General features: G+C 48.5%; 1 protein-coding gene across 1 annotated transcript in view; it reads right to left on the bottom strand.

Moving 5' to 3' along the window:
- Prtg (protogenin) overlaps nucleotides 1-24,664 on the bottom strand; it is a 98,339-nt gene that overhangs the window by 59,217 nt on the left and 14,458 nt on the right. Inside the window, exons 3-4 of the mRNA XM_023724055.1 lie at nucleotides 10,927-10,975; nucleotides 1,100-1,244 (exon numbers count right to left, since the gene is read on the bottom strand). Coding sequence (XP_023579823.1) covers nucleotides 1,100-1,244; nucleotides 10,927-10,975 — 194 coding nt within the window. The remainder of the gene's footprint in view (nucleotides 1-1,099; nucleotides 1,245-10,926; nucleotides 10,976-24,664) is intronic.

Raw genomic sequence — 24,664 nt, 5'->3', positions numbered from 1 at the left:
GTTCTGCGCAGCGGGGCCGCGAGCTTGCACGCCGTCTGCGCAGCGGGGCCCCAGAGGGCTGCAGAGCTTGTACGCGGAGGGCTCTGCCAGCGGGGCCTGTGAAGTCTGTAATCTAACTCTGCAGTGTGCCTTGGCTGGCATTATCAACTAGATGAGCAGGGTGCAGCATGGCTTATTTTCAGATTCTTAATTTTTACTTATTAGTATCTCTTATTTCTCCAAGATACACTTGACTATAATTTATTTTATTTTATTTTTTAATATATTTGGTTCAGGGTCTACAGGTCTCACTACACAGATCGGACTCAGTGATCTTCCTGTTTCCAGGCTCCAAGCGCTGGGATGATAGGCAGGTACCACCATGCCCAGTTGCGATCAAATCTCAGCACGCCCCAGGGGCGAGCCATTACAGCACACGGGGGATTTCATCCCGGTCCCTGAGCCTGCCTAAGCAGGCGCTTTAATCTGCTGAGCTATGTGGCTGGCCCTATAACTTTTTAATAAAGCACTTCCTTAAATAAGTTTTCTCATCTTAGTGCTGTAACATTTTAGCAAACGCTTTCTGCCTACTTAGGATTAGGACAGAAATGAAACTTTCAGGAGTTACTACCAAGTCCCTGATCCCTAACCCTCTACTACCCTCAGAGCACGAGGGGTGTGCATGGGAGTATGCACGTGTGTGTACGTGTGTGTGTGCACGCGCACGCGGTGTGAGGTGCTGGGAAGTGAAGGCCAGGCACAGGGCAGGCCAGTGGCAGCCCTATCCTGGCACTGCTCTCGTTATCACTGAAAGTGTCACCTGGCTTCCTGAGAGCTTGGTGGCAATGCGAATGGTACCTGGGCTTGGCGGGCACAAGGGCAGGGGAAAGGAGTGACGCCATGGGGTATCTGTCTGAATCTGCGCTGGGCAAGCTATCCTGCCTTCATGCCAGGCGTCGATGATGCCGTGTTCTGCTGGAGTCTGCAATGTCTCATGCAGTCAGCCATGACAACCCCAGACGGAAACCAGCCCCAGCAGCAATTGCTGTGGTTCTCCTCTCCACCCTCAGTGAAGGCTCCCTCCTCCCCGGCCACCTCCAGAGAAAAGCCCCTCACTTACCTGTCCGTCCTCAGAGGCAGAGCTGTCCGGTTAAACTCCCACGTTACCACTGCTGGGGGATTTGATGAAATCTTGCATGCAAACCTCGCAACTCCCCCTTCCTGGACTTCTGTGGAAACTGGCTGAATTTCAAATGCAGAAATAGCTACAGGATAAAATTTGACAAGTCTATAAGGAGCACAGGGCAACTACACTTAGAAATAATGTTATGCCAGATACTTTAACCAGACTTGAACTGCTCACATGGAAGATCAACCCGAATTGAGGACTACAAAGATACTTCAGAGGACAATTTGGGAATGCCACTGGGCCTGGGCTGATTAGGGAGGCTGGTCTTTCCCACAATTAAATTCTAAACAACTTGAGAAGAAAGCATCTGTTTGGAGAGAAAAGATTGACACAACATAAATGGAGCAAAGTAAACAACAACAACATACAATACATACTACATGGGACAGAGCACACTTCACTCTACTGTGTATTGGAGGGCAGGAAGACAAAGACAGGGAAACGCCTCCGACAGGACTTGGTTTTGAAGAATTTCCCGGGATTCAGGAGAAGCTGAAATGTGGGATTCCTGGGCTCAAGGACACCAGGAGCCCAGGGCTGGCAGCACACACCTGCATCCCGGGAGGGAGAGGAGGCAGCTGTAAGTGAGAGCACCCAGCTTCTCCCTGGACATGGATGCATCCCTGTGGGAAAGGGGTTGACAGACAGGGCCTGGGAGAGCAGCAGGCGGAGGCCCTGGGCGATGGCTCAGCAAGGGCTGGAGGGCAGAGGCTGAATACATGCCCCACTGCTAGGGACTGGTCACATATTCTATGTTACTGAGTCCTCTACTGCTGTTCCAATCTTCAGCTGAAGAAACTGAGACGCAGGTGAATTGAGTAACGTTCAAGGTTCTTGGCCAGATGCATGGTGACCAGAACCCTTGAGCTGATCCAGGGACCTTATGTGAACTGCCTTATGAATAGAAGTTTGAGATTCTGACCTTTTGCAGAAGATGGAAGCTGTGGGCACCCCTCCAAGCTGCTCTTGTGCTTTGTGTAAGGGAACTGACCTGGCTTCCTTCCAGCCGGGCCAGAACTGGGTTAGGTCCCCAGGTCTCCAACAGTGATGCTACACCTGCCACCCTGGATGCAGAGTCCAGGCTTCCGTCCCATCTCTACACAGGAGAGCATGAATGCTGCACTGAACGACCTCAGTTTAACACTGACTTAAACCCTGAATATTCTTAAAATCTATTTTAAAAAGTTCACCTTATGGCAAGGTTAAGTTCCTCTTCATTGTTGTCTCCTAGTTCCAGTCCCCCCACCCCGAACTAGGACTGAGTCCCAGACCTACATGCTGGGCTCCATCCCCAGCCCCTTTCTAAAATTTGTTATTCTGAGAAGGGTCTTACAAAATCCCTTATTTGGGCCAGCCAAATAGCTCAGTGGATTAAAGTGCCCGCAAGCAGGCGCAGGGCCTGGGGCACGCTGAGATGGCAATTGACACTGGGCGTGGTGACACACACCTGTAATCCCAGCTCTTGGGAGGCGGTAAACAGGCAGATCACTGTAAATCTGATCTAGTAGTGAGACCCTGCAGACTCTATAGACCCTTCCCTTAAAACAAAACAAAACAAAACAAAACAAAAAAACCAAAAATCCCCACAAAAAATTAAAAATTAAAAAAAAACCCAGAATGCTTGGGCATACAAAAGTATTTGGGGGCTGAGAAGATAGCTCAGTAGAATAAGCACTTGCTTGGCAAGTGCAGGGTCCTGAGTTCAATCCCGGTACTGGAAAAAAAAAAAGTCCCTTATTTGCCTAAGCAAGGCTTGTACTTGTAGTCCTCCTGCCTCTGCCTCCCAGAGCACAGGGATTACAGGTGTGTACCACCATGACAGGCTGCCACAGACACTCTGGTCACCAGAGTCACACACCAAGACAGAGAGCAGCGAAGAAGAGCCTGCACCAAACCCAGGAGAGGGTGACTGAGGCAGGGGCCAAGGCGGGGCATGGACAGGCAGGGTGGGCCCTGTGTTTGGAAGCCTGTGGCCCTGGTAACTGGGGCTCCGTACATGGTGGCCTCGGAGGTGGAGGCGCACTGCGGATTCTGGTGAGCTTCGTGCTGGGGAGCACGGGCAGCTCCCCACATTGTCATGGCCTGGTTTCTAAACCAAGGGCTCAGCCTTAGCTGCCACAAAGTTCTTTGGGCTTTTATCTCAGCACTCACGGGGTTGGGCAGCTGGGAGACGCGGGCGGGGGGCCTGTGGCAGGGTGCGAAGGGCTCACATCTTGTTACTGTCTACAAGCCAGGCTCACGCAGCTTGTATACAGATGTTTTTATATACAGAGAAACAGAGGCTGGCTTTCCATACTGGATATGCACAATTCAATTATCTGAAGAGGGTAAACCCCTGAGTCAAGGCTGTGTGATAGGGGACAATCGCGTAGGTCTACCTGCAGGATTCAGGATGGGGGTTTTCATGTCCTTTTCTTACAGTTTTTGCTACAAAAGTGCTCATTAAGAAAAAGTAGTGATGATTAATATAAGTTTACATAAATTTTACCTGACAAAATCCATACTCTTTAATCTGCCTTTTTAGTTCTTTTTTTAAATTTGGTACAGGGTCTCCCTATGCAGCTCGGACTCGTGGTCATCCTCCTGTTTTCAGCCTTCCCAGTGCTGAGATCACAGGTGCGCACCACCACGCTGGGTCGCACGGCTATTCAGCGTGCCTCGGAGCTCAGTGCACCCTGGGGCTCAGTGCGCCCGGCACAGCAGGGATCAAACCCTGGTCTGTGTGCTTGCCTAAGCAGGCACTTAGTCTGCTAAGCTATCTCACTAGCCCTTGCCTTTTTAGTTCTTGCAATGTTTTGCTCTTTGGACAGATAGATCCTGCTTGATTCTCTCCCTAAACTGAAAATTTTAGGAGAAAGTATCCTGAATAAAATCAATTTTTTAATTTTAAAATTACACAAAATTTTGTAGCCAAACTTAAAACTTCTAGAGAGGCATGCCAGCCTGAAACTGCATTTCCAGCAAGCCTTCAATTCTGATGTGTTCATGTGTGGTGCTGGGCCCTGAGCCTAAGCTTGGCGCTTCCAGGCAAGCGCTCACATCTGAGTTGGCCTCGCCCTACTCTGATTAATTTTCAAGTGGGACAGTAAACCAAGTAAATCAGCATGTCCTTCCCAATGAATACAGAGCCTTCTAGAATTATAGATTGCAAATGATTTCCAGCATTATCAAAATATTTTGCACTTACTGAAATGACAAAGTGCTGTGTGGCCTGTGAGAATCTCTATTTACTCAGCAGACTTTGTTTCTGCTTTTACAGTCCACAGCCACCTTGTGAAACCTGACCCCTCCCCTAGTCAGTGCTAGCACAGGCCAGGAGCCCCCACCAACTTGTTAGGCCGCAGCACTGTTAAGAGTTAAGAGGCGGGGCTGGTGAGATGGCTCAGTGGTCTAGGGCACCTACTTGGAACAAGCTTGGCAGACACAGGGACCGCGGTTCAATCCCCCAGCACCACATGCCAGCCAGCCCCGCCCCCTGGTGGGCTGAGCTGGCCACACACACACACACACACACACACAAATAAATAAATAAATAAAAATAAAAAAAAAAAAGAGTTAAGAGGCCGAGCTCTGTAAAACAGGTCACTACAAGGCTTAAGGAGCACACGCACCCCAAACACCACGAACTGGGGAGGCCAGTTCATGAGGCTGCTCCTGAGATACCTGAGATTTGCCTCTGTGATTTACAGTCAGGAAAAAACTCAGAGTCATATCAAAGCTGCTCAGATTAAAATGTTCTCCAAAATTTCATTCAACCAGAAAAAAGAGATCCACAATTGCCCTGGAAATAAGATAAGGTGAGTTAAACTAATATGTCAACATCAGTTTGTATGTGAAACTAGTTTCATACATATTAGGTTAGTACACCAGCCATTCTTCTGACGACCGTGATGAACAAAATACTTCACACACATTGACTGTCAAGTCAGCAAAAACTGTAGCTGCACAGTCTGCAATGACCGGCCAGCCAGCACACAGAGCAACTTCACAGAGCCCTCCCTCAAATGACAAAAACGTAACGCTGCTTTAAAATTCCACTTAAGATATTCTTCCACTGAAAATTCTGAGGTCAGAAGCTGCTGCAGGTCTCGAGGCCTGGCTGTGAGGGCCTGTCCCACGGCCACCTCTGGGGACCCACATGGCTGGAGGGCCTCCTCCACCTCAGGCCACCGGGAGACTCGGAGACTCGGCGCATGCCTGCTATGCCAGCACCCTGGGGGCTGAGGCCAGGAGTATCACGAATTCAAGCCCAAAGGAGGCAAGTTAGCAATTCAGCACAACCCTGTCTCAAAAGAGAAACAAGAAAAGAGCGGGACTGGGGCTTGGTGCAAAGGCCTTCGCTCAATCTCCAGATGGGAATACCATGGAATAGAGCAAGATGGAACGCTAGACACTGCATAACAAAGTTGGCAGCCAGGGACTTCCGGAAACGGGCCCTACTTGCAAAGATTTCCACACACTGTTGGTCTTTAGGGACAGCAGAGGACTCGGCATCTTCGAAATTCATTGGCCTTGCTCTGCCAATGCCACCCTAGGGCCTGAGCTTAGTTTAGATGCCCAGGAGGGGTTCAGGAGTCTCCCAAGGTCCACGCCCTCACCCTGACTGTGGCTCCCTGTGGCCCCAGAAGGCCACGCTGCTGTCCGTGTGGCTGGGTGCGCAGACACAGCCATGCTCAGGCGCAGGTGCTGCTCTCAGTGAGCCCTCTGGCCATACCCCTTGGTGCTCTTCCTGCAAGTAGGGTGCCCCTTCTCACTGCGCTTGCCTTGCTGGGTAGAGGGCTGTTCCTGAGGGCCCCACCAGAGGAGTCACCAGGAGGGCGGGTGCACCAGGCCCAGGTGTGACCCCGGCCCTGGGATAAAGTGTCAGTGTGAGGGCGAAGGACTACAGCTGGTAACGTACGCAGCGTACACAGCACAGCACCTGCGACAGGGCGCCTGCCACACAGCGGGCACCAGTGTTACCTTCAGCTCTAATGCAAAGGCGCGTGAAGACCCGCCAACCTGTCCTCCTCCAGCCCAGGGTCTTGCTCACTCGCCCACTGAGCCACACTGCCACTGTCCATGTTTTTCTTTCTGCCTCAAAATCTCCCATTCCCTACCTTCTCTGCCGTCCCCGGCCCAGCTCTGCTCCTGGTCCGCTCCGTCCTCCCCTGCTCACTCGAGTCTTTCATTTGTTTCATGCATTCTCTGAGAGTCACTGTGGTCTCCTCCTGGGCACCCGCCCGGCCCCGTCCTATCCTGCAAGGCAGCGCGGGATTCAGCCCCTGGGTCGCGGCTCCTGTCCCCCTCCACTTGGTGCTGGTGAGGAGGAGGAAAGAGTGGATTAAGGCACTGCTGGGAGCCAGGTGTGTTTGAGAGCCAGGTTCAGAAACCAGGCTGTGGCTGTCTGACTCAGAGGAGGCCAGGGGGGCAGACAGGGCCAGAGGGAGAGTAGGGCCCTGTGCAACTTGCAGCACGCAGGCTGCAGTGGGCTGTGTCCCCAAAGTCACTGTATCTACTCCCGGGAGTTCTGATGGCTAGAGGGTTCCTGACAGCCCACAGCCAACTTCACTCTGTCAGAACTCCCTCGATGGAAAGGTTTCAGCAGTAGCAGTCCATTACTGAGTGCTGGGCATGTGGGGAGTGAAACGCTCTCTGTGTACGGGCAGTGACCAGGACAAAGATGCCACAGGAGCCTACAGCAGGATGACAGGGGCCCTGCATGCACCTGAAGAAGCGCGGGCACAGGCACCACCCCAGGACCCACAGGAATAGGCAGGACCCTAGCAGTGTGACACAGGGGAAGTGTGGCAGGGTGAAGACGGGCACCTTGCCCAGTCCAGCCACAGCTGAGCACACGGCAGGGACAGCTGCCTTCCACCACAGCTTTTACACAGAAAGGCCAAGGGGCTAGCAGTGCCAAAACAATCTTGAAAAAGAAAATCAAAATGGGAGGGCACACACTGATGATCTCAAGACCTAGGATAACCTCAAGAACTACGATGAAACTTGAGTCATCAACCAATACGGTTCTGGCAAAAGGACAGACATGCAGATCTGTGAGACAGTGGACCAGGTGAAGGAAATACCCTGTCTCCTCAGAGCTGCACTACACGGCCAGAGACCTTTCCAGCCCTCCTAGTGAACACACGCACACAATAGCTAATCTCAACCCAGTCCTTGTGCAAAACTGACTTACACCAGATAAAGAGCAAGCGTGAAACTCAAAACATTCCGAAGAAAGCAGAGAAATCTGGATTTTCAGGATAATAGTTCATAGATGTGAAACATGAAAAGGTACAGCACATAGGAAAAATGCTGTTCTTGAAATGATATTGTTGGGATGCAGCTCACGCGTCTGGAACACCCCAAAGTTAGGACTTTTCTTTGTACACCTGAGGCCTCCCGAGGTGGCACTGCAGCTGTCATCATGCCACAGAATGGATATATTGAATTACACTGTAAACGCTATGGGTACCGCTTGGATTACCACGAGAAAAAGAGAAAGAAGGAAAGTTGAGAGGCTCATGAACATTCAAAGAAGGCAAAAAAAAAAAAAAAAAAAGATTGGCCTGAAGGCTAAGCTCTACCACACACAGCGCCATGCGGAGAAAATACAAATGAAGAAGACAATCAAGATGCACGAAAAGAAAATCAGCAAACGAAAGAACGATGAAAAGACTCCACAAGGAGCAGGACCTGCTTACCGGCTGGACAGAGAGGGACAGTCTCGTGCAAAAGTACTTTGCAACATGATTAAACCAAGATGAAAAAAAAGGGGGGGCAGGAAAATGGGACGTTCCTCTGCCCAAAGTTCATGCCCGAGGAGAGATGGGAGTATTAAAAGTTATTTGAACTGGAAAGAGAAAACAGAAGGCATGGAAGAGGATGGTCACTAAAGTCTGCTTTGTTGGAGATGGCTTTACAAGAAAACCACCTAAATATGGAATATTCATTAGGCCAATGGGCTTACGTTTTAAGAAGGCCCATGTAACACATCCTGAACTGAAAACCACCTTTTGCCTGCCGATACTTGGTGTGAGAAAAAATCCTTCATCACTACTGTATACAACTTTGGGTGTGATTACCAAAGGAACAGTGACTGAAGTGAACGTGAGCGAGCTGGGCCTTGTGACACAAGGAAGCGAGGTTATCTGGGGTAAATATGCCCCGGTGACCAACAGTCCTGCAAATGATGGCTGCATCAAGGCAGTCCTACTAGCTTGACAAGCGACTCCTTACACTTAATGAAGACTGCAGACCATTCAGGAAAACCGTAACTTGAATACTGCTGAACAGCTGTCATGACTACATTCATCAAGAAAGCTATTTGTTAAACTATAAAAACATTAAAATGGCCCAGTTTTACAAATTGGTCTTTTATTAGGGGTCTGCTAAGGGTTTATGTGTTAGTGAGATTGATCCATTTGAAAAAGCAAACATCAGTCTTTGCACTAAAGAGTGGGTACTCGGCCACACAGACCTCTCATTCTAAAAACTTCCAGCATTTAAAGTCAGTGCATGTAAGAAGGTTATGTGTTAGGTGTGCATCTCAAGTTTTGTGATCTGAATTAAATGGTCATGGCGTAAAAGAAAAAATATCATCAAGGGAACAAGAACAGAAACCCCAGAAAGCAAAGCACAGGCAGAAGATCTCAGTGGGATATTTCCATCTCTCTCAAAATGTGACCATTAGGAAACAACCCAGTGAAGAGTAGCCCTGAGAACCTGTCCCCTCCTCGCTTGCAGGGAAACACACCACAGCACACAGGACACCAGCACACCCACCAGGCGGGGCAGACGAAGCCTCAGAAGACCACAGTGCAGTGTGTGCGCCGCCCTGAGCCCTCATGGCCACGGTGTGAAGGGGCTGGAGTCCCTTGGAAAGCCATCTGGAGCTACACAGGTGCACACTGCACACCCCTCCTGGCTAAATACGTACTCAAAAGGTACGAAACCTGCATTCACACAACAGGTGTGCAAGAGCTCAGAGAGGCTTTACTCATGACCCCAAATTGGGGAGCGAGGAAATGGCCTTCAAGTGGCAATGGATACACTGTGCTAAATCTGTGCACTGGAGTACTCAGCAATAAAGAAGAAAAGCTGCTGATGCACAGCACATACAAACCCCAAGTGTTATATTAATTATTCAAACTGTCCTATTAATCGGTTTTGAAACTATCTCATTGCTGTTTCTCAATAAAATTAATTTTAAAAAAGTAAAAAAATCCCAAGTGCATCTTGGTGAGTGGAGGCAGCAAGACACAAAGGCTGCATCCCCTGCAGCTGTGCTTACACGCCACCCCAGGGACTCACTTTTGGGGTGGGCCAGGGCTTGAGGCTCTGTCCCCCTCCAAGATGGAGAAATACAGCTCAAAGCAGGTGGGCTCTGGCATGGGAAATTAAAGATGTCTAAAAGGTCCCCAAAGCACAGAGGACAAAGAACATGAAATGCCGCACGAAGCCAGCCACACACGGCTTGCAGACTTTTCTGCAAGTACTGGCGACCCTTCCTCTGGAGTCCACTCTGGTCCCACAGACACCAGTGCCCTTGGTCCACCAGCTCCACACAGGGAGCGGGCCTATGTCTTGCTTCTTTCTTGGACACACAAGCCTGGACAGTAGGAAGACGCAGGTCAGCCCACACTGGGCCACTCGCCTCACCTCCGAACGGAGCACACTGCACACAAAGGCCCAAGGCCCGGATAAGGTGTGAAGAACCGCGACACGCCACACTCAGCTTCAATTGTCTTTATATGGTGCACAGAAAGTACACAGAAGTCAAAACATATCCTAGTCACAGGACATGGATCCCTGCTCCAGAGGGCGGGAGGCTGAGCCTGGGGAAGCCCAGAGCCATCCTCTCCTCCACAGCAGGACAAAGGCAGGGTCGGGACTTAGGAGGTGTGGTGTGCAGCACATACACCCCTGCACATACCCATACTTGCACATGCACACACGCACACCTTCACACATACACCTGCACACTGCACCTGGTGACCACACACACACACACACACACACACACACACACACACACTCGAGTACCCAGCCCACCTCTGCACTCTGGCACAGACCTCAAGCCAGCTATAGCCCAGCTCCTGGCACTGCAAGCCCACCTGGAGGAGGCTCAGAGGAGCTGGTTGGATCCTGCCAGGCAGGCTGGAGACTGTCTGGGCCTAGATCCACACAGGCCATCCATGGAAGCTCAAGAAAGAAGCGGACTTCTGCTCCCGTGAGGAGGAGGGAACAGTCATGGCACGGTGGGCATCCAGGGCAGCAGCACCCATGACCCCCAACCTCCTCAGCCCCACGTCCACTGAAGCACAGCGCTCACCGCCCCTCAGCTTCTGTCCTGTGGATGGACAGTGTCCCCCAAAGAGGTGAGTACCACCAGGGCGGCTTCTCAAGACCAGATCAGGAAGAGCTAACACATGGACTGCGCACGTGGGGAGGAAGGACTCACACGGTGGGGGTTAAGGAGGAATCTGGACCGTGGCACACTCAGAAACATGAAGGGAGGCGCAGGCCGTTCAAAAGGAAAACCCAGGAAGGGAAGTTTTCTCCAGTCTTTAAAGTATCCTAAAGTTACCCCCAAATGTCCTTGTCTCTTCCTAAAACAGCACATCTTTCTAGATCCAATCAAAAGTAATAAGCCACTGCTCATCCTCCTTTCCAACCTCCTTCTTAATCTTTAAATGTGAAACAAAACCAGTTTCCACATTTGTGCTCACAAGTGGCGCAGAATCCTACTTGTCTGGTGTAAAATCTGCTCTTACCCTGGAAGATGTCCCCATGCGGCCTTTCTTCCTCTCCACTGCTGCCTGTCTGCAGCAGTGTGTGCTCAGAGAAGTGGTGGGGACACCCAGTGCGTTCATGCAGCGATTATCCTTGGCTCTTCTGCTGGCAAGCACAAGCAGGAAACAGCACAGAAAGACCATGTCGTGTGAGCCGCAGCAGCCACTTCAAAGCCTCACAACTGCATGGCTGCTGAGACTGAGCGGAGCAAAGTGTGGTTGCTTCGTCTCCAAGACCACTTCCCCTTCCCAGCGCCTGCCCAGTGGGCCTTGCCCCGCCTAGCCAGGATGCCTTCCTCTGGCCTCGATGTCACTCCACACAGAATTCGTTCTGCTTACTAGCTCAGCTGTGCAGGGAGACAGAGTGCGACTCTACAGTGGCCTCAGAAACGGGGGCCGAAAGCACCACGAAGAATGACGTTTCTGTAATAAAATTCCTGTCTCTTAGCAACTATAACAAAAATCACAAACCCATCAGAAGTATAGCAGAAACACTTGCGTCTCCACAGGCATGATTTTGCTTTGGCAAAGGTTTTCTCAATGACTTAAAACTCATTCGAGAGCTGCAATATATTAAATATTTGAACGATCAACTTTATATCATATTCTCTGTGGTTATTTCATATATCTAAATTTAGAATTCTGCCTTCTCAGATGAGAGTATGCCTGGTTTTTCTTTCTGTTCCTTTTCCTTAATCAGATACTCAGTGAATACTTAGGAATGTCTGTTCAGTAGTATAACTCATGTTTACACAATCACAATGCATTATGTCACACAACCCACATTCACCATTCAATGTGCAGAGTGGCATCAATCACCACTCCGCAACGTGTGGGTATACTGAAGTATCACTTTTACAGTCTGTGGCTGATGCAGCCTAAATGAACTGAGAAGAAGTATGTACATCAGAGGACCTGTAAAGGAATTCATCAAGTGGACCCTGATTTCTCAACTACCCATCCACAGCATAATGAAGTCTACTAATAATGCTACAGCTCATTTTTTTAAAACTAGCCTTAACCACCAAGCCATGGAGAAAGGAAGGGGATCCACTTCCTGCACATCTTGTACACATCAACTAATCTAACAGCCAAGTACTAGGGCCTTCGCCTACCATTAGGGAAACACATCCATGAGAGAGAACTTCTCAGGGTCACAGAACTTGGAGTAAAAATGGGACATGTGTTCTACTCACCCAGAGACACTTGGTCCACATAAGGAGCCCCCATCCTCTGGCAGCGGGAACCATTCAGGCCTTAAAAACAGTCTCCCAGGGCTGGGGAACTAGCTCAGCAGTCCAAGTGCCTGTCTGGCAAATGCAAGGACCCACATTTGATCCCCGGCACTGCATACCATGCTGGCCACAGAATGCCAGGCACACGATGCCAGCCCCAAATCTGGGTGGGGTGGCTCACAACTGTAATCTCAGAATTAGGGAGGCTGAGGCAGGAGGATCATTTTGAGTCTGAGCTGTGTAGAGAGACCCTGTATCAAATAAATAAATAAAAATTTAAAAAAGAAAAGAGCAGTCTGCCAGGAAAGACTTAGATTCATGCACAAAAATAGTTCTCTTTTCTCCATTTCTCTCTCCTTTAAATATTTCAGGAAGCACCAACAAAAGTGTATTTCTCTATCTCTCTCGATTCCACAGTACAGCTCTCTCCAAGTCATGTGAGCTTTAGGACCTTAGCCAACAATTCTTCATCTTTTTCCACTTTTGACCAAATCAATTCAATTACAATTATTTATTCTCACAGTCAATATTACTCTTCAGTATGGACTTTGTCCAGCCCAAGAAAATCTACTTGCCATTTAAAAATGAACCTCAGAACTGAGGAGTATCACACAGTCATGCTTTTCCACAAAAGAACAACTCAAGGGATTCTATAAACCTCCAACTATCCAAACAAGGCTGAGTCAGGAGGATTGCAGAGGCGGCAGTGGCAGCTCAGGCTGAAGGGCCAGCAGTAGCACACGCCACCGTGTGAGTGGAGCCACAGAATGGCGAGGAGGGGCACTCTGAGGAGCCCCGCATGTGGGTATCGGGGCGCGGGCAGCTCTGGCAAGGGCGCAGCCGGGCGGAGGCGGGGCGGGCCCTGCTGTTCCTGCGTGTGGGCCTCAGCACCGCCAGGCGGCGGCCAAGCAGCCTCTGCACTCCTGCTAGGTGCGGGTGACCCCAGAGAATGAGACGAGCACCGCCCCAAGCTTCTGGGCTTTCCAGGGGCAACAGGGAGCCAGGGAGTGCTTCCAACAAAGCAGACCACGATCAGACTGAGAGCCGTCCGGAGCTTCGACCAGAAGCCCCAGGCAGGGCGCAGATGCGAACAGCCGTGTTCAGATGGCCTTTCCTGCCTAGGCAGAGGCTCGTGAAGTGACTGTTTAAAGTCCTCTCAACACCAAGAATGCACTTCCGTAGGACTAGATCTTCTCCAAGCCATACCCAAGTAGCGACTGACATGTAAATCCCTCAGTCGTGCGTACTGCTTCATCCACCCAAGGGTGCTGCATAGATGTCTCACAGTTATGACTTCTACGTCTTTGATTATTTTGGGTGGGGGACAAAGCAAGGAAGAAAGCATATTATCCTTTCAGAAGGTTTTTGCTAAATTATTTGTAAACTTTAGCTCAGAAAAATAAAAGTACAAAATCCTGGACCCCAGCCACACTGAAACCCACCATAACTCGTTTAATAAGCCAAAATCAAAACAGCACATAGCTATAGGAGTAGGGTAAAGAAACTGCACTCATTTCATCTGCTGCCCGGGTCACCTCTGCTCCTGGAGGGGAGGAGTGAACCCAGTCCCTGTGCTTGCCTGGGTGCGCCTAAGCAGGCGCGTTAGACCACTGAGCTATCTCACTGGCCCCTGGGTATTTTTTTTTTTCTTTTTTTAAATTTTATTTATGTATGTATATGTGTGTGTGTGTGTGTGTGTGTGTGTGGCCAGCTCAGCCCACCAGGAGGCGGGGCTGGCTGGCATGTGGTGCTGGGGGATTGAACCGCGGTCCCTGTGCTTTGCTAAGCTTGTTCTAAGTAGGTGCTTTAGACCACTGAGCCATCTCACCAGCCCCTGGGTAGTTTTTTAAAACTAAAGAAAATAAGAACTTTTGTGGGGAAGCACAAACATCTGCAAATGACAAAAAAAGAAAAAGAAAGCCCCCAAGCCACAGGCATAGTTGCTCAGAATGACTACCACGTGGTCTCCATGATTTCAGCACTGAGGACAAGCAGGTAGAGTATTTTGTAATTTCAGAAACCAGTCAGCTACCCTTCTAGCCTTTAAGCACCCACAGTTCCAGCAGGCCCTACTCGTAGCTGTAGGGTTTCTGCCAGCTTCTTCAGCTGCAGACGCTACGCCGGCCGTTACTCCTCGCAGCCTTTTATTTGCCCACTGACTCACCTGGAGGGCAGCAGCACTGCTCTACAGCTGTCATCACGTGTGCCGAACTAGTCAGCCACTACATGAATTAATACGGTCTACTTACAAGTTTTATTTTTTCATTTATAGTACTTTCCCCCATGGAAAAGTGCTCTATTTATCCCAAACCACTAAATCACTCACATTTACTTTATACTCAAGCCTGAAAGATGTGGGTGTGCAGCTGTCTCTAAAAGCCACATCTGAGAGCTGGGTGTGGTGGTGAACGTCTGCAATCACAGCGCTGGGAGGCCGAAAGCAGGAGGACCACCACAAGTCTGTGCTGCACAGTGAAACCCTGCACCCGCCAAATATGGTAAGAGAATAAAAAATAATAATTCAGTGCATTAAAAGAAGTATAATGTTTTAGCTTACAGGCACAGAGGGTTGCTAGATTTGTTACAAATACCTTGAACCAGCCAGGGAGATAGCTCAACGGCATAAACACCTGCCTGGCAAACACAAGGTTCTGAGTACCTACATAATTGAAAATTAAAATTTTTTAAAAATCCTGAACCACAAAAATACTAAATCTGGGGTTATGAAAACATAATCACAATTACTGCCTGGCAGGCACAGGGTCCTGAGTTCAATCATTGGTACTCCCCCCATACACACACACATAAAAGCACAATTAAATTTTAGCTGTGGCTTCTAAAATTTTGTTTATTCATTTGTCTTTTTGAGACAGAGTCTTGCTACTATGCAGTTCAGGTTGGTCTTGAGCTCACTTTGTAGCCCAGGTTGGTCTCAAATTTGCAACAATCCTCCTGCCTCAGCCTCCCACAGACAGAGACAGAGAGACAAAGACAGAGAGAGACACAGAGACAGAGACAGAGATAGAGACAGACAGAGACAGAGACAGAGACAGACACAGAGAGACAACAGAGAGAGACAGAGACAGAGATAGACAGAGAGAGACAAAGAGACAGACAGAGACAGAGAGACAACAGAGAGAGACACAGAGACACAGACACTGACACAGAGAGACAGAGACAGACAGACTGTTAGCTACGGTGGAATATAGCTCCATACGAAATCCCTGAGTTTAAAATCCAGTACTTAAAAAAAAATTTAATGAAGTCAAATGATAACCCCACAGGGGGGGACTTTTCAGGAAAGTCCACTGACTAAAAACAAAGCTGAATTATACAACGATAAAGTGCTCTAACAATTGAACTAAATACAATCAGCAAATATAATAATTTATTATTCAAGTAATAAAATATTTTCATATTTTCTAGTACCCAGCACTTTAAGTCTTAGCTCTTTTGAGGCATGCACAGTGCTAGAAGGCTGCTGGGCATGGCGTCTGCTGACACAATGCCACCCGAGACCTCAGCGCAAGGGCTCTGTGGTGTTTCCTGCTTTATGAATCGGCTCCCACCGCGTCTACCACAAACCCTAAGAAAGTCAAGCAGCATATTTTCCACTTGCCTGATCACTGAGAACACTTTGTTTAAATAATCCCAACTGCACTTCTAATCTGATTGATCCACTAATTCCATAACAGGAGGCACTAGACCACTGGAGATTCTCTAAATGGAGAACTGCCCACTTTGGCTCCAGAAGCCAGCACTGAGACTTGAGGCCAACTCGGCCCAGAGGACCTCCGATGCTCCCGTGTGTGCAAAAGCAACACGAGGTTCCTACTCCCTGTCTCTTTCCTTCAAACACAACATCCAGGGCCCACTGGAATTGAAAACCCTGAGCATTCAAGACAGAGAGACCATCCAAACCAGAGCTCCAGAGGGAAACTAAGATCCCGTGACCTATTCAGTTTTAGCACCCTAAAGCCAACCTGTACATCGAAGAGGCAGCGAAAGAAACTCAGAGAGGAGCGCACTTGTGTCAACATGTGGCTTGTCTGAGACGAGCACTGGAGGTCAGCAGGCACCTCTGTAATGCACGCCAAGGCGAACCCTTCATCCTTCTGACCTGGCACTGCTTGGAAAAGGCAGAGCGACATCACGCAGCAAGTACGGCTATTAAAATGTCCACATATTAACTCACTTATCTCTGATATTACTCCAAAATTATCATGCAGAATACAGCAGTCTCTGAAAATTTTCGTCACAAATTTATAAGTTTGGGTTGACATTAGTTAGGTTCTCTAAACAAATTTTTCCGTCAATCACACTGTCCCCATTTATTATGAACTAAGATTGAACATTCAGCTTTGCTCTGAAGAGTAATGGAGCACAGCTTTGCCGAAGGACAGAAGCGTTTCCCCACCTTCAGCTCACACTGAATTTGCCTCAGCTGCAGGGAGGGACCGGGGAACTGAGATTCCAGGAGAGCTGTGACAGTGTACTGTGCTGGTCAGCCCCACAGCACACAGAGTTTCAAAGCTAAGTGCTGCAGGACCCACTCTCCAAGGATATAGTCTATTTTAAACAATCTTTAAGCCATGCATAGAGGTCCTCACTTGTAACTGAGGCACCCCCTCAGGCTGAAGATGGAGGACTGCAAGTCTGAGCCCAGTCCACAGCAACTTAGCAAGGCGGAAGACCCTGCCTCAAAATAAAACAAAAAAGTGGGGCTGCAACTGCGGGGGCGGGGCAGCCAGACCACAGGGCAGGGGTTAACTTCTCTGCCTTCTTTTCTGGTTTTATAATCACATTTTGCAGACACGGGCAGTTCTTAGGGATTCTACCTCCTGAATTTCTCGAAGATGGCAAAAGGAAGATGTACTTCTCAGGCTGTGCACAGAGGGGCCGTGGGCAAAGCCCAGCTGCACAGCCTCTGAGTGCTGAGAGCAGCAAGTCCCTAACTCTCTCCTGTTCCATCCTGGTGACAGAGACCGAGCTGTACAGGAAGCAGAAAAACGTTTGCATTCAACACAGGCGACGCACTCCGATTTCACACGGCGCGGTTCACATAAGATAGCACACAGCTTGCCTCAGTGGATCCCTCCAGGGAGGTTCAACAGCAACACAAGCCTGCGGTGGGACCCTGCTGGTCTTCAACAGGCCTCAGGAACCCCCAGAAGGCGAGGGCTCTCTCCTGCTGATTTATGGGACCTTTCTTTCAACCCTGCCTCTCCAGTAATCTATGCAAGAGCAAAAGCAAAAGGCTACAGTGCAGGTTTCAGGCTCTGCCATCTGAAAGCTTCTATTCTTCCCAAGAAAGAAAGGTACGACCTTTGACACTGTGTTATGGCCCCAGAACTGCTCATAAATGTCAGGAATGAAGCAGAAATCAATAATTCCATTTAATCTAGTGAGCCATTATGCAGAGTGGCACAGTATGTGGGAAGAGCCAGGTGCTCCTCTATCACCTCACCAGAGCAAGGCTGCCATTTTGTTGCTTTTCCTGCTTATTTTGTTTAAATAATTGTAATTTCGGGCCGGCAAGACAGCTCAGCGGTCTAAAGCACCTGCTCGGGCAAGCGCACAGGGACCACAGTTCAACCCCTGGAACCACATGCCATGCCAGCTCCAGCCCAGGGTGGGCTGGACAGGCCGTGAAAAAAATTATAATTTCACTACCATACGTGAAAAATGTCCAGCAGTTCAAAGGTAATGTGAACTACCATGTTTTTCTTAAAAGAAAGCCACCTTGTAAAAATTATTTGAGTTTTCAATTTTGACCATCTCAAAAATTATGGCTATGCCTTATTCGTAACAATAGACCTCTACATGCTCAAATTACTTTTCATAAAGAATTTCGCAGGTATATGTAACTGGCTTTATAAATACACAGTTTAGGGGGCTGGCCTGACAGCTCAGTGGACTAAAGCACCTGCTTCAGCAGGGTGCAGCAGCTGGGGTTTGATCCCCACATGCTGTGCCAGCCCCGCCCCTGGGGTACACTGGGACAGCCACTGAGACTGGGAGTGGTGGCACGCGCCTGTAATTCCAATACTTGTAAGGCTGACCACAGGAGGATCGCTACCAGTCTGGTCTATGTAGTAAGGCCCTGTAGACCCTGTCCTAAATTTAAAAAAAAAAACACAGTCTAAACCACAACTTGCTTGTTTGGGTGTTTGTTTTCCAGCACTACAATGACACACAGGTCCCCACGTGTGACCAGACAGCACAGGACCCTGAGCCACACCCAGACTCCTGAGCCACTTAGTCAAGCGCTCACAGATGGTGGAAGGAAAGCTGCAGCACCCAAAACAGCCACGAAATGGTTTTCAGGGTCCTCAATGGTTTTACTAAAATATCTGAAGTGTTTATGGGCAATGAGAAATGGCTACGTTTGGTACAAACCAACACACCCACAAGGCAAAACAGAAGAACCAAGGTTGGGCTGCTCTGAACCACGCTTCCCCTCCTCAGCTGCCCGCCCAGGGTACCAGGTTCAGGGTGTTAGCTGGAGAGCATCAGCTCAGCTGATGACTCAGAAAACAGCCGTGACCAACACTAACCGTGTCATAACTGAGGGGCATCGCTGTCCCACGTGTCAGGCTGTGCCAGGTCTCAGCTCTGAGCTACATCCCCTACCTCCTGCTTCAACTCTGAGGCAGCGCGTGCCACAATGCTGAGGGACGTCCTTCTGCAAGAGCAGGTCCCCAGGACAGCTCTAGGTATGAGTCACAGCCACTTCAGAGAAAATGCAATTGCAGTCCAAACACTTGTGCAACCCTAACCTAACTACAACTGTGAGGTAGCTGAGCAAAGTTCAAAGAAGACACGGGAAGGTGTGATTTTAGTCGGCCACAGCACAGAGGTACAATTTCTACTTTGAAGATAATAATGTTGAGAACTAGCAAAACATTGAGTCAGGCCTCTGCAAAGCTTGAGCACCGTCCCACACCCCTCACAACTGTCGGTTCTCCTCACTTCCCAAGGCCTGGCTCGTCTGGGACTCGGCTCACCCCAAGATCCCTGAGCTCCTGTACCCTCGCTGGGTGCCCACTCGGCCCCTGGCCTCCGCACTGCCTGTGCTCTCGCACCGGAGAACCACGGCTCCACATCAGCCGCCCCTCGCTGCCCCCACTGCTGGGCTGTGGTTCCCGCGCCCTCAGGCCAAGTCCAGCTCCAAGTGCCTCCTCTGACCTGTGTCAGCTGTCAGCATCAGTGCCCAAGTCAGAGCCCACAATGCGCTGCCCACTATGCCTCTGCCAGGCCCCTGCCCGGCCAGACCTGCAGCTCCTCCCGTGTCCCCTCCTGGGACCCCATCTGTGGCCATGGTGTGCTGGGAGTGTCCCTCAGGGCTGCTGCTGGCACGCCCTTCTCTGCGTCCCACAGGCTGATGCTCCACAGCCAAGCGGCCCAGCCTTCAGATCCCTCATGTGGCTTCCTCGTGCCCACCGCACTGCCCATGTCCCTCTTCTGGCCATGCTCAGCCGGGCTCCCCACTCCCCACCACAGCAGCTCCTTGCAGTCCCCCCGCAGGCCCGGAGGTGAATGAGAAGTGTTTAGCCCCGAGAAAAAGGAGAAAGTGCCATGGTAAAATACCATGGGAATCTTGCTAAAAACTGCTGAGGTGCTACTGACACTAGACCTTTACTTTTCTATAGAGCTGAAATTTTCAGAATAAAAAGTTGGAAGAAGTAACATTGAACAAACAATGCTACAGAAGGCCAGCTGCACTGTTGCATGGTGCCATTTACTGTTCGCGTGGTTCCTTATTTCGTACTCCCTTCCCCTGCCAACCTAGCCCTGTCTAGGTCATGCTCTGGTTTTAAATTAATCATGTCACTCCCAGGACCTAGCCACATAGATTTTTCAATAGATATTTGTTATAGAAATAAATGTGCTAAGTGAAAAATAAAATACAGAATGAAGCCTCAGTGCACTGTCATTTCTACACTGTGCCATCACTTCTGGGGGCTCTGGCAGTGGAACGGGGTGGTCAGCCACAGACACTGGCCGATCCCTAGGACTGAACTGTGTGGAGTCAAGGAGGAAGAAATGTAGTTGCGACGGACACTGAAAACCAACACAAAGAAAGCCAGGACGACAGGGAGGGGTGAAGCTGGGAGCTAAGTCCTCAGGGGTCAGGGCGGTCACCTCCAGCTAGAAAGGTTTCCCTGAGGACCTCATGCTTCATCTGATTCCCCGAGAGCAGATGGCACACACGTAGGTGCTCTTACCTACTAATGCCACAAAATGTACTCACATCACCCCTGCACCACCGCCAGCATTGTAAGACCCAGTTCAAACAGCTTTTGGCCAAAGGCACAGTGGCCCATGGGTGGCTGAGGGCACCAGAGGTCTCGTAGATGTAGCAGTGACTTTTCAATCACGATGTAGCTGAGATCTACAGCTGTGACCCTGGAACAGCTGGAAAAAGGATCAGGAGAAAACCCAGCCTACCAGCAAAACGGGAGCCTCCATCCTAGGTAAGGGAAATGTTTCTATGACCAACAAGAAGCCAGGCCTCTGTCCGACATTTGCTCCACCAACTCAGCCCAAAAGGAATCCGTGGTCTGCGATGGGGGACACACTGAGGCATACCACAGAAGCAGGGACCACAACACAAGGTGCTCTGGGCATCATCAAAGTTGAGCTCATCAGGAAAGGCCACAGCCACATAACAATACAGCCACCTTGGGGAAAGTCACAGGCACAGAAAGGGAAGTGGATTTCGAGCTTGAGACGCTGTCACTGAGGGATACTGTAAGGCAGGGAGCGTGAGTGTCTTAAAAGATGACCAACAAGATAACCATATGAGAATCATCATGATGGGGGGAGAGGTCAGAGACACAGAGAAGGGAAAAGGACAAAAGTGAATCGATTCTGAGGACACACAAGGCGCTGCAAGCCAACAATCAGCAGCAATGTGGAGCTCCAGCGAAAATTGGATGGGAAAGGACAAGGAGAACACCCAAAGAGACTGCGGCTGCACACGCTCCGAATGCGATGGAACATGCCCTGCACTCCCAAGCGAGCAATGAGCTGTACATGAGACAAACGAGGCATGGCTCAGAGAGCATTCATAGTGAGACCGTTCAGGGAGGAAGAGAGAGCGTGGAGGACGGAAGACAAGAGCGGGCCCCTACTGGCTCCCAGGAGCAGGAAGGCTGACCGCTCACACCAACCGTGAAGGCCAGAGACTTGGGGAGGACACTGCAAAGTACGAAAAGAAAAAAGTGGGACAGAAGAGCACCATATCTAGACATGAGGCAGAAATGAAGACATTCCTGACCAACACAGGCCATGGCAGCTTGACACCGCTGGACCTGCTCACCAAGCAATGCTGGGTGCTTTCTGGACAACTAACAAAACTCTGTGAAGAAACAGGACAGGGCTGCGGAGATAGGTCAGTGGCATAAGTGCCTGACTGGCAAGTGCAAGGTCCTGAGTTCAACCCCTGATACAGCAAAAAAAGGAAAGGAAACAAAGAAAAGAAAAAATGGGTATGGCGGGCAAGTGCATCAGTGTAGATGAAAGCCATCAGCAGTGTATACTTGACATGAATGTCTATGCTTCGTTTCTTACAAATGAGTCATAAATCTGCATCCCTGGGCACCCCATATATAAAGATCTAATGTGTAACAATAATGTGAAACATTGGAACTGTAGAGAGACAGCCTGACATGTAATCAAGGGAAAGTTGCTATCAATTTAAGCCAGACTATTATCTTCTAGATTTATGATATTAAGTATAATGCCTACAGCAAACACAAAGAAGATAGTTAAAAAATACTTAGCAGGAAATAAGAAGGAAGTAAAAATGGCTCATATTAAAAAGAAAAATCAACTAGCCACACAGATGGCGGTTATGGAGGAAATGACAGACGAAAAGGTACCAGAGCAGAAAACGGCAAAGTGGCAGAAGTGATCCCCTACCATCATCAGACAAAATACAGAGGAGTAAATGTTCTGTCAAATGGCAGAACTTAGCAGAACAGACTTAAGAACCAACAGCACATAATCTAACTATGCAGTCTACAAAAGACTTGTTGCTTGCTTAATTCAATGAGAAGAAAGATTTGTAGTAATAGTGTTTGGACAGGATATCCTGGCTGCTTCTTGTACTATGGATAACCATGAAGAAGATAACAATGTACAATGTATTAATAATTGTAAATGTCTTATTAATCAGCTTGGAAACTGTCTCATTGATATCTGTTTCTCAATTAAAAAAAAAAAAAAAAAAAAAGACTTGTTGGAAGCCCAAAGATGGAGAGAAGCATGGCAAAAGGCACCCTTTTGCAAATGTGACCGCCCAAGTCAGGCGACTGCCCTGGGCGCAGGTGAAACACAATCAAGGCAAAACTGCTCAAAAGGACGAAAGATGATCCCACGTGTCAGGAAGAGGATCCACTCAGCAGGAAGACACAGCAGCTGTACACACACACAAGCCACACAGCAAAGTGCCCAAGTAACACGCACCATACACTGACAGAATTAAGGGGAAAACAGCTTCACAGTAACAGCTGAAGATTAAAATAGAGTATCTAGACAAAACATCAACAGGCAGACAAAGGATTAACCCACACTCCATGCCAACTAAATGCAATGGCCACGAAGATACCCACTCACCACAGAACTGAGATCTTTCTAAGGGCACCAGAAAGTTACTCAGGGCAGAACGAATGTATTCTAGGGCACAAAAACATCGTCAGACATTTTAAGTGATTAATATCATAACAAGTATTTTCTCCAATTACACTGGAAAAAACCTTTAAATTAAAAAAAATCTATGGCCGGAAAGATAGATCAGTAAAATAAGCACCTGCCTGACAAGCACAGGGTCCTGAGTTCAATTCCAGGTACTGAAAAAAAAAAAAAAATCTAGAAAATTCACAACACACTTTACCCAAAGAAAAAGAACACAAACAAGTTGGACTGTTCCTTGAGATAAATGAAAAAACGGTGTTTTAAAGCCTATGGGATTCAGTGAAAGCCAAATGGGGAGATTTATGGTGCTAACCACCTATATTTTAAAGAGAAGAGTGATTTTACATCAATTAAGCTTGAGGAACTAGAAAAGTAGTAAAAAAGAAAAGAGAATGAAAAGTTAGCAGAGGAAACAGAACAATTAAAGTCAGACTAAAGATAAATGAAATGGAGGATAGAAGAAGAAAAGAGACTCGAACCCAAGCAGAAGTCCAGCTGGCCAAATCTTTAGCACAATGGCAAGGGCGAAGGGAGACAGAACACGAAGTCAGTAATGAAGAGGAAACTAAGTGTGGTGGGGCACGCCTGTAACCCCAGAACTTGGGAGGCTGAGTCAGGAGGGTCCCTGTGCTTGCCTAAGCTTGCCTAAGCAGGTGCTTTGGCCCACTGAGCTATCTCACCAGCCCTAAAGAAATTTTTGGGGCCAGAGGGATGGCTCAGTAGAATAAGCGCTTCCCTGGCAAGTGCAAGGGCCTGAGTTCAATCCCCAGTTCCAACAACAACAACAAAAAGAAATTTTTAACAAGAGGCTATTAGGAATAACTGTATATTAACAAATGTGGTAGCAGATGAAATCTATAAATTGCTAGAAACACACAAATGACCTAAACTGACTCAGTAAGAAACAGAGTATCACAACAGATTTTAAGGGATTAAAAATAAGGTAAAAGTAAAGAGATTAATTAAATCTGTAATCAAAACCTTCCAAGAAAGAAAAGTTCAGGGCTAAATGATTTCACAGGTCAATTCCAAGATAATTTTAGTACGGTGAACACCAATCCCTCTTGACTCTTCCAGATACAGAGGAGACAATCCCTAACTCATCCTACCAGGCCAACTCTAATAGCAAAGCCAGACATTTATCACAGAAAGAAAATTACAGACTAGTATCTTCTACCAATAGAATGGATGCAAAAAATCTCGATAAACTGCTAGTAAACTGAATCCAACAATGTATTTAAAGGTTATACTGGGGCCAGAGAGATAGCTCAGAGGCATGAGCACCTACCTGGCAAGCCAAGGACCAGGGTTTGGTCCCTGGCTCCACATGCTGTGCCATCGCTGCCCTAGATGCCTGGGTGCACTGGCTCTTCTTGGCCCAGAGACAGGAGCCAACGGGCAGTGCCAGAACTGGGCATGGTGGCACGTGCCTATAATCCCAGCACTTGGGAGGTTGAGCCAGAAGGGTCTCTGTGAGTTCAAGACCAGCCTGGGAGCTACAAAAAGTGAGCACAAAGCCAGCCTGAACTGCATAGTGAGACCGTCTCCAAAATAATAATAAGAGCAATAACAATAAATAAAATGAAGATTATACTAGTCAAGTAGGATTTATTTCAGGAATACAACTATGATTCAGCCTAAAAAAAATCATCAACGTAATCTACCCAGTTAATAAGACAAAAAGGAAAGAAGCATGTTGATTATCTTGATGAAAAAAGGCACTTTAGAAAATTTAATAATTTTCATGATGAAACACTCAGAACACTAAGAAGGATATATATATA

The sequence above is a fragment of the Octodon degus genome, unplaced genomic scaffold (assembly GCF_000260255.1).
Source record: "Octodon degus isolate 3935 unplaced genomic scaffold, OctDeg1.0 scaffold00105, whole genome shotgun sequence".
In the NCBI taxonomy this organism is placed as follows: domain Eukaryota; kingdom Metazoa; phylum Chordata; class Mammalia; order Rodentia; family Octodontidae; genus Octodon; species Octodon degus.
This window is presented reverse-complemented; position numbering and strand designations above follow the sequence as displayed.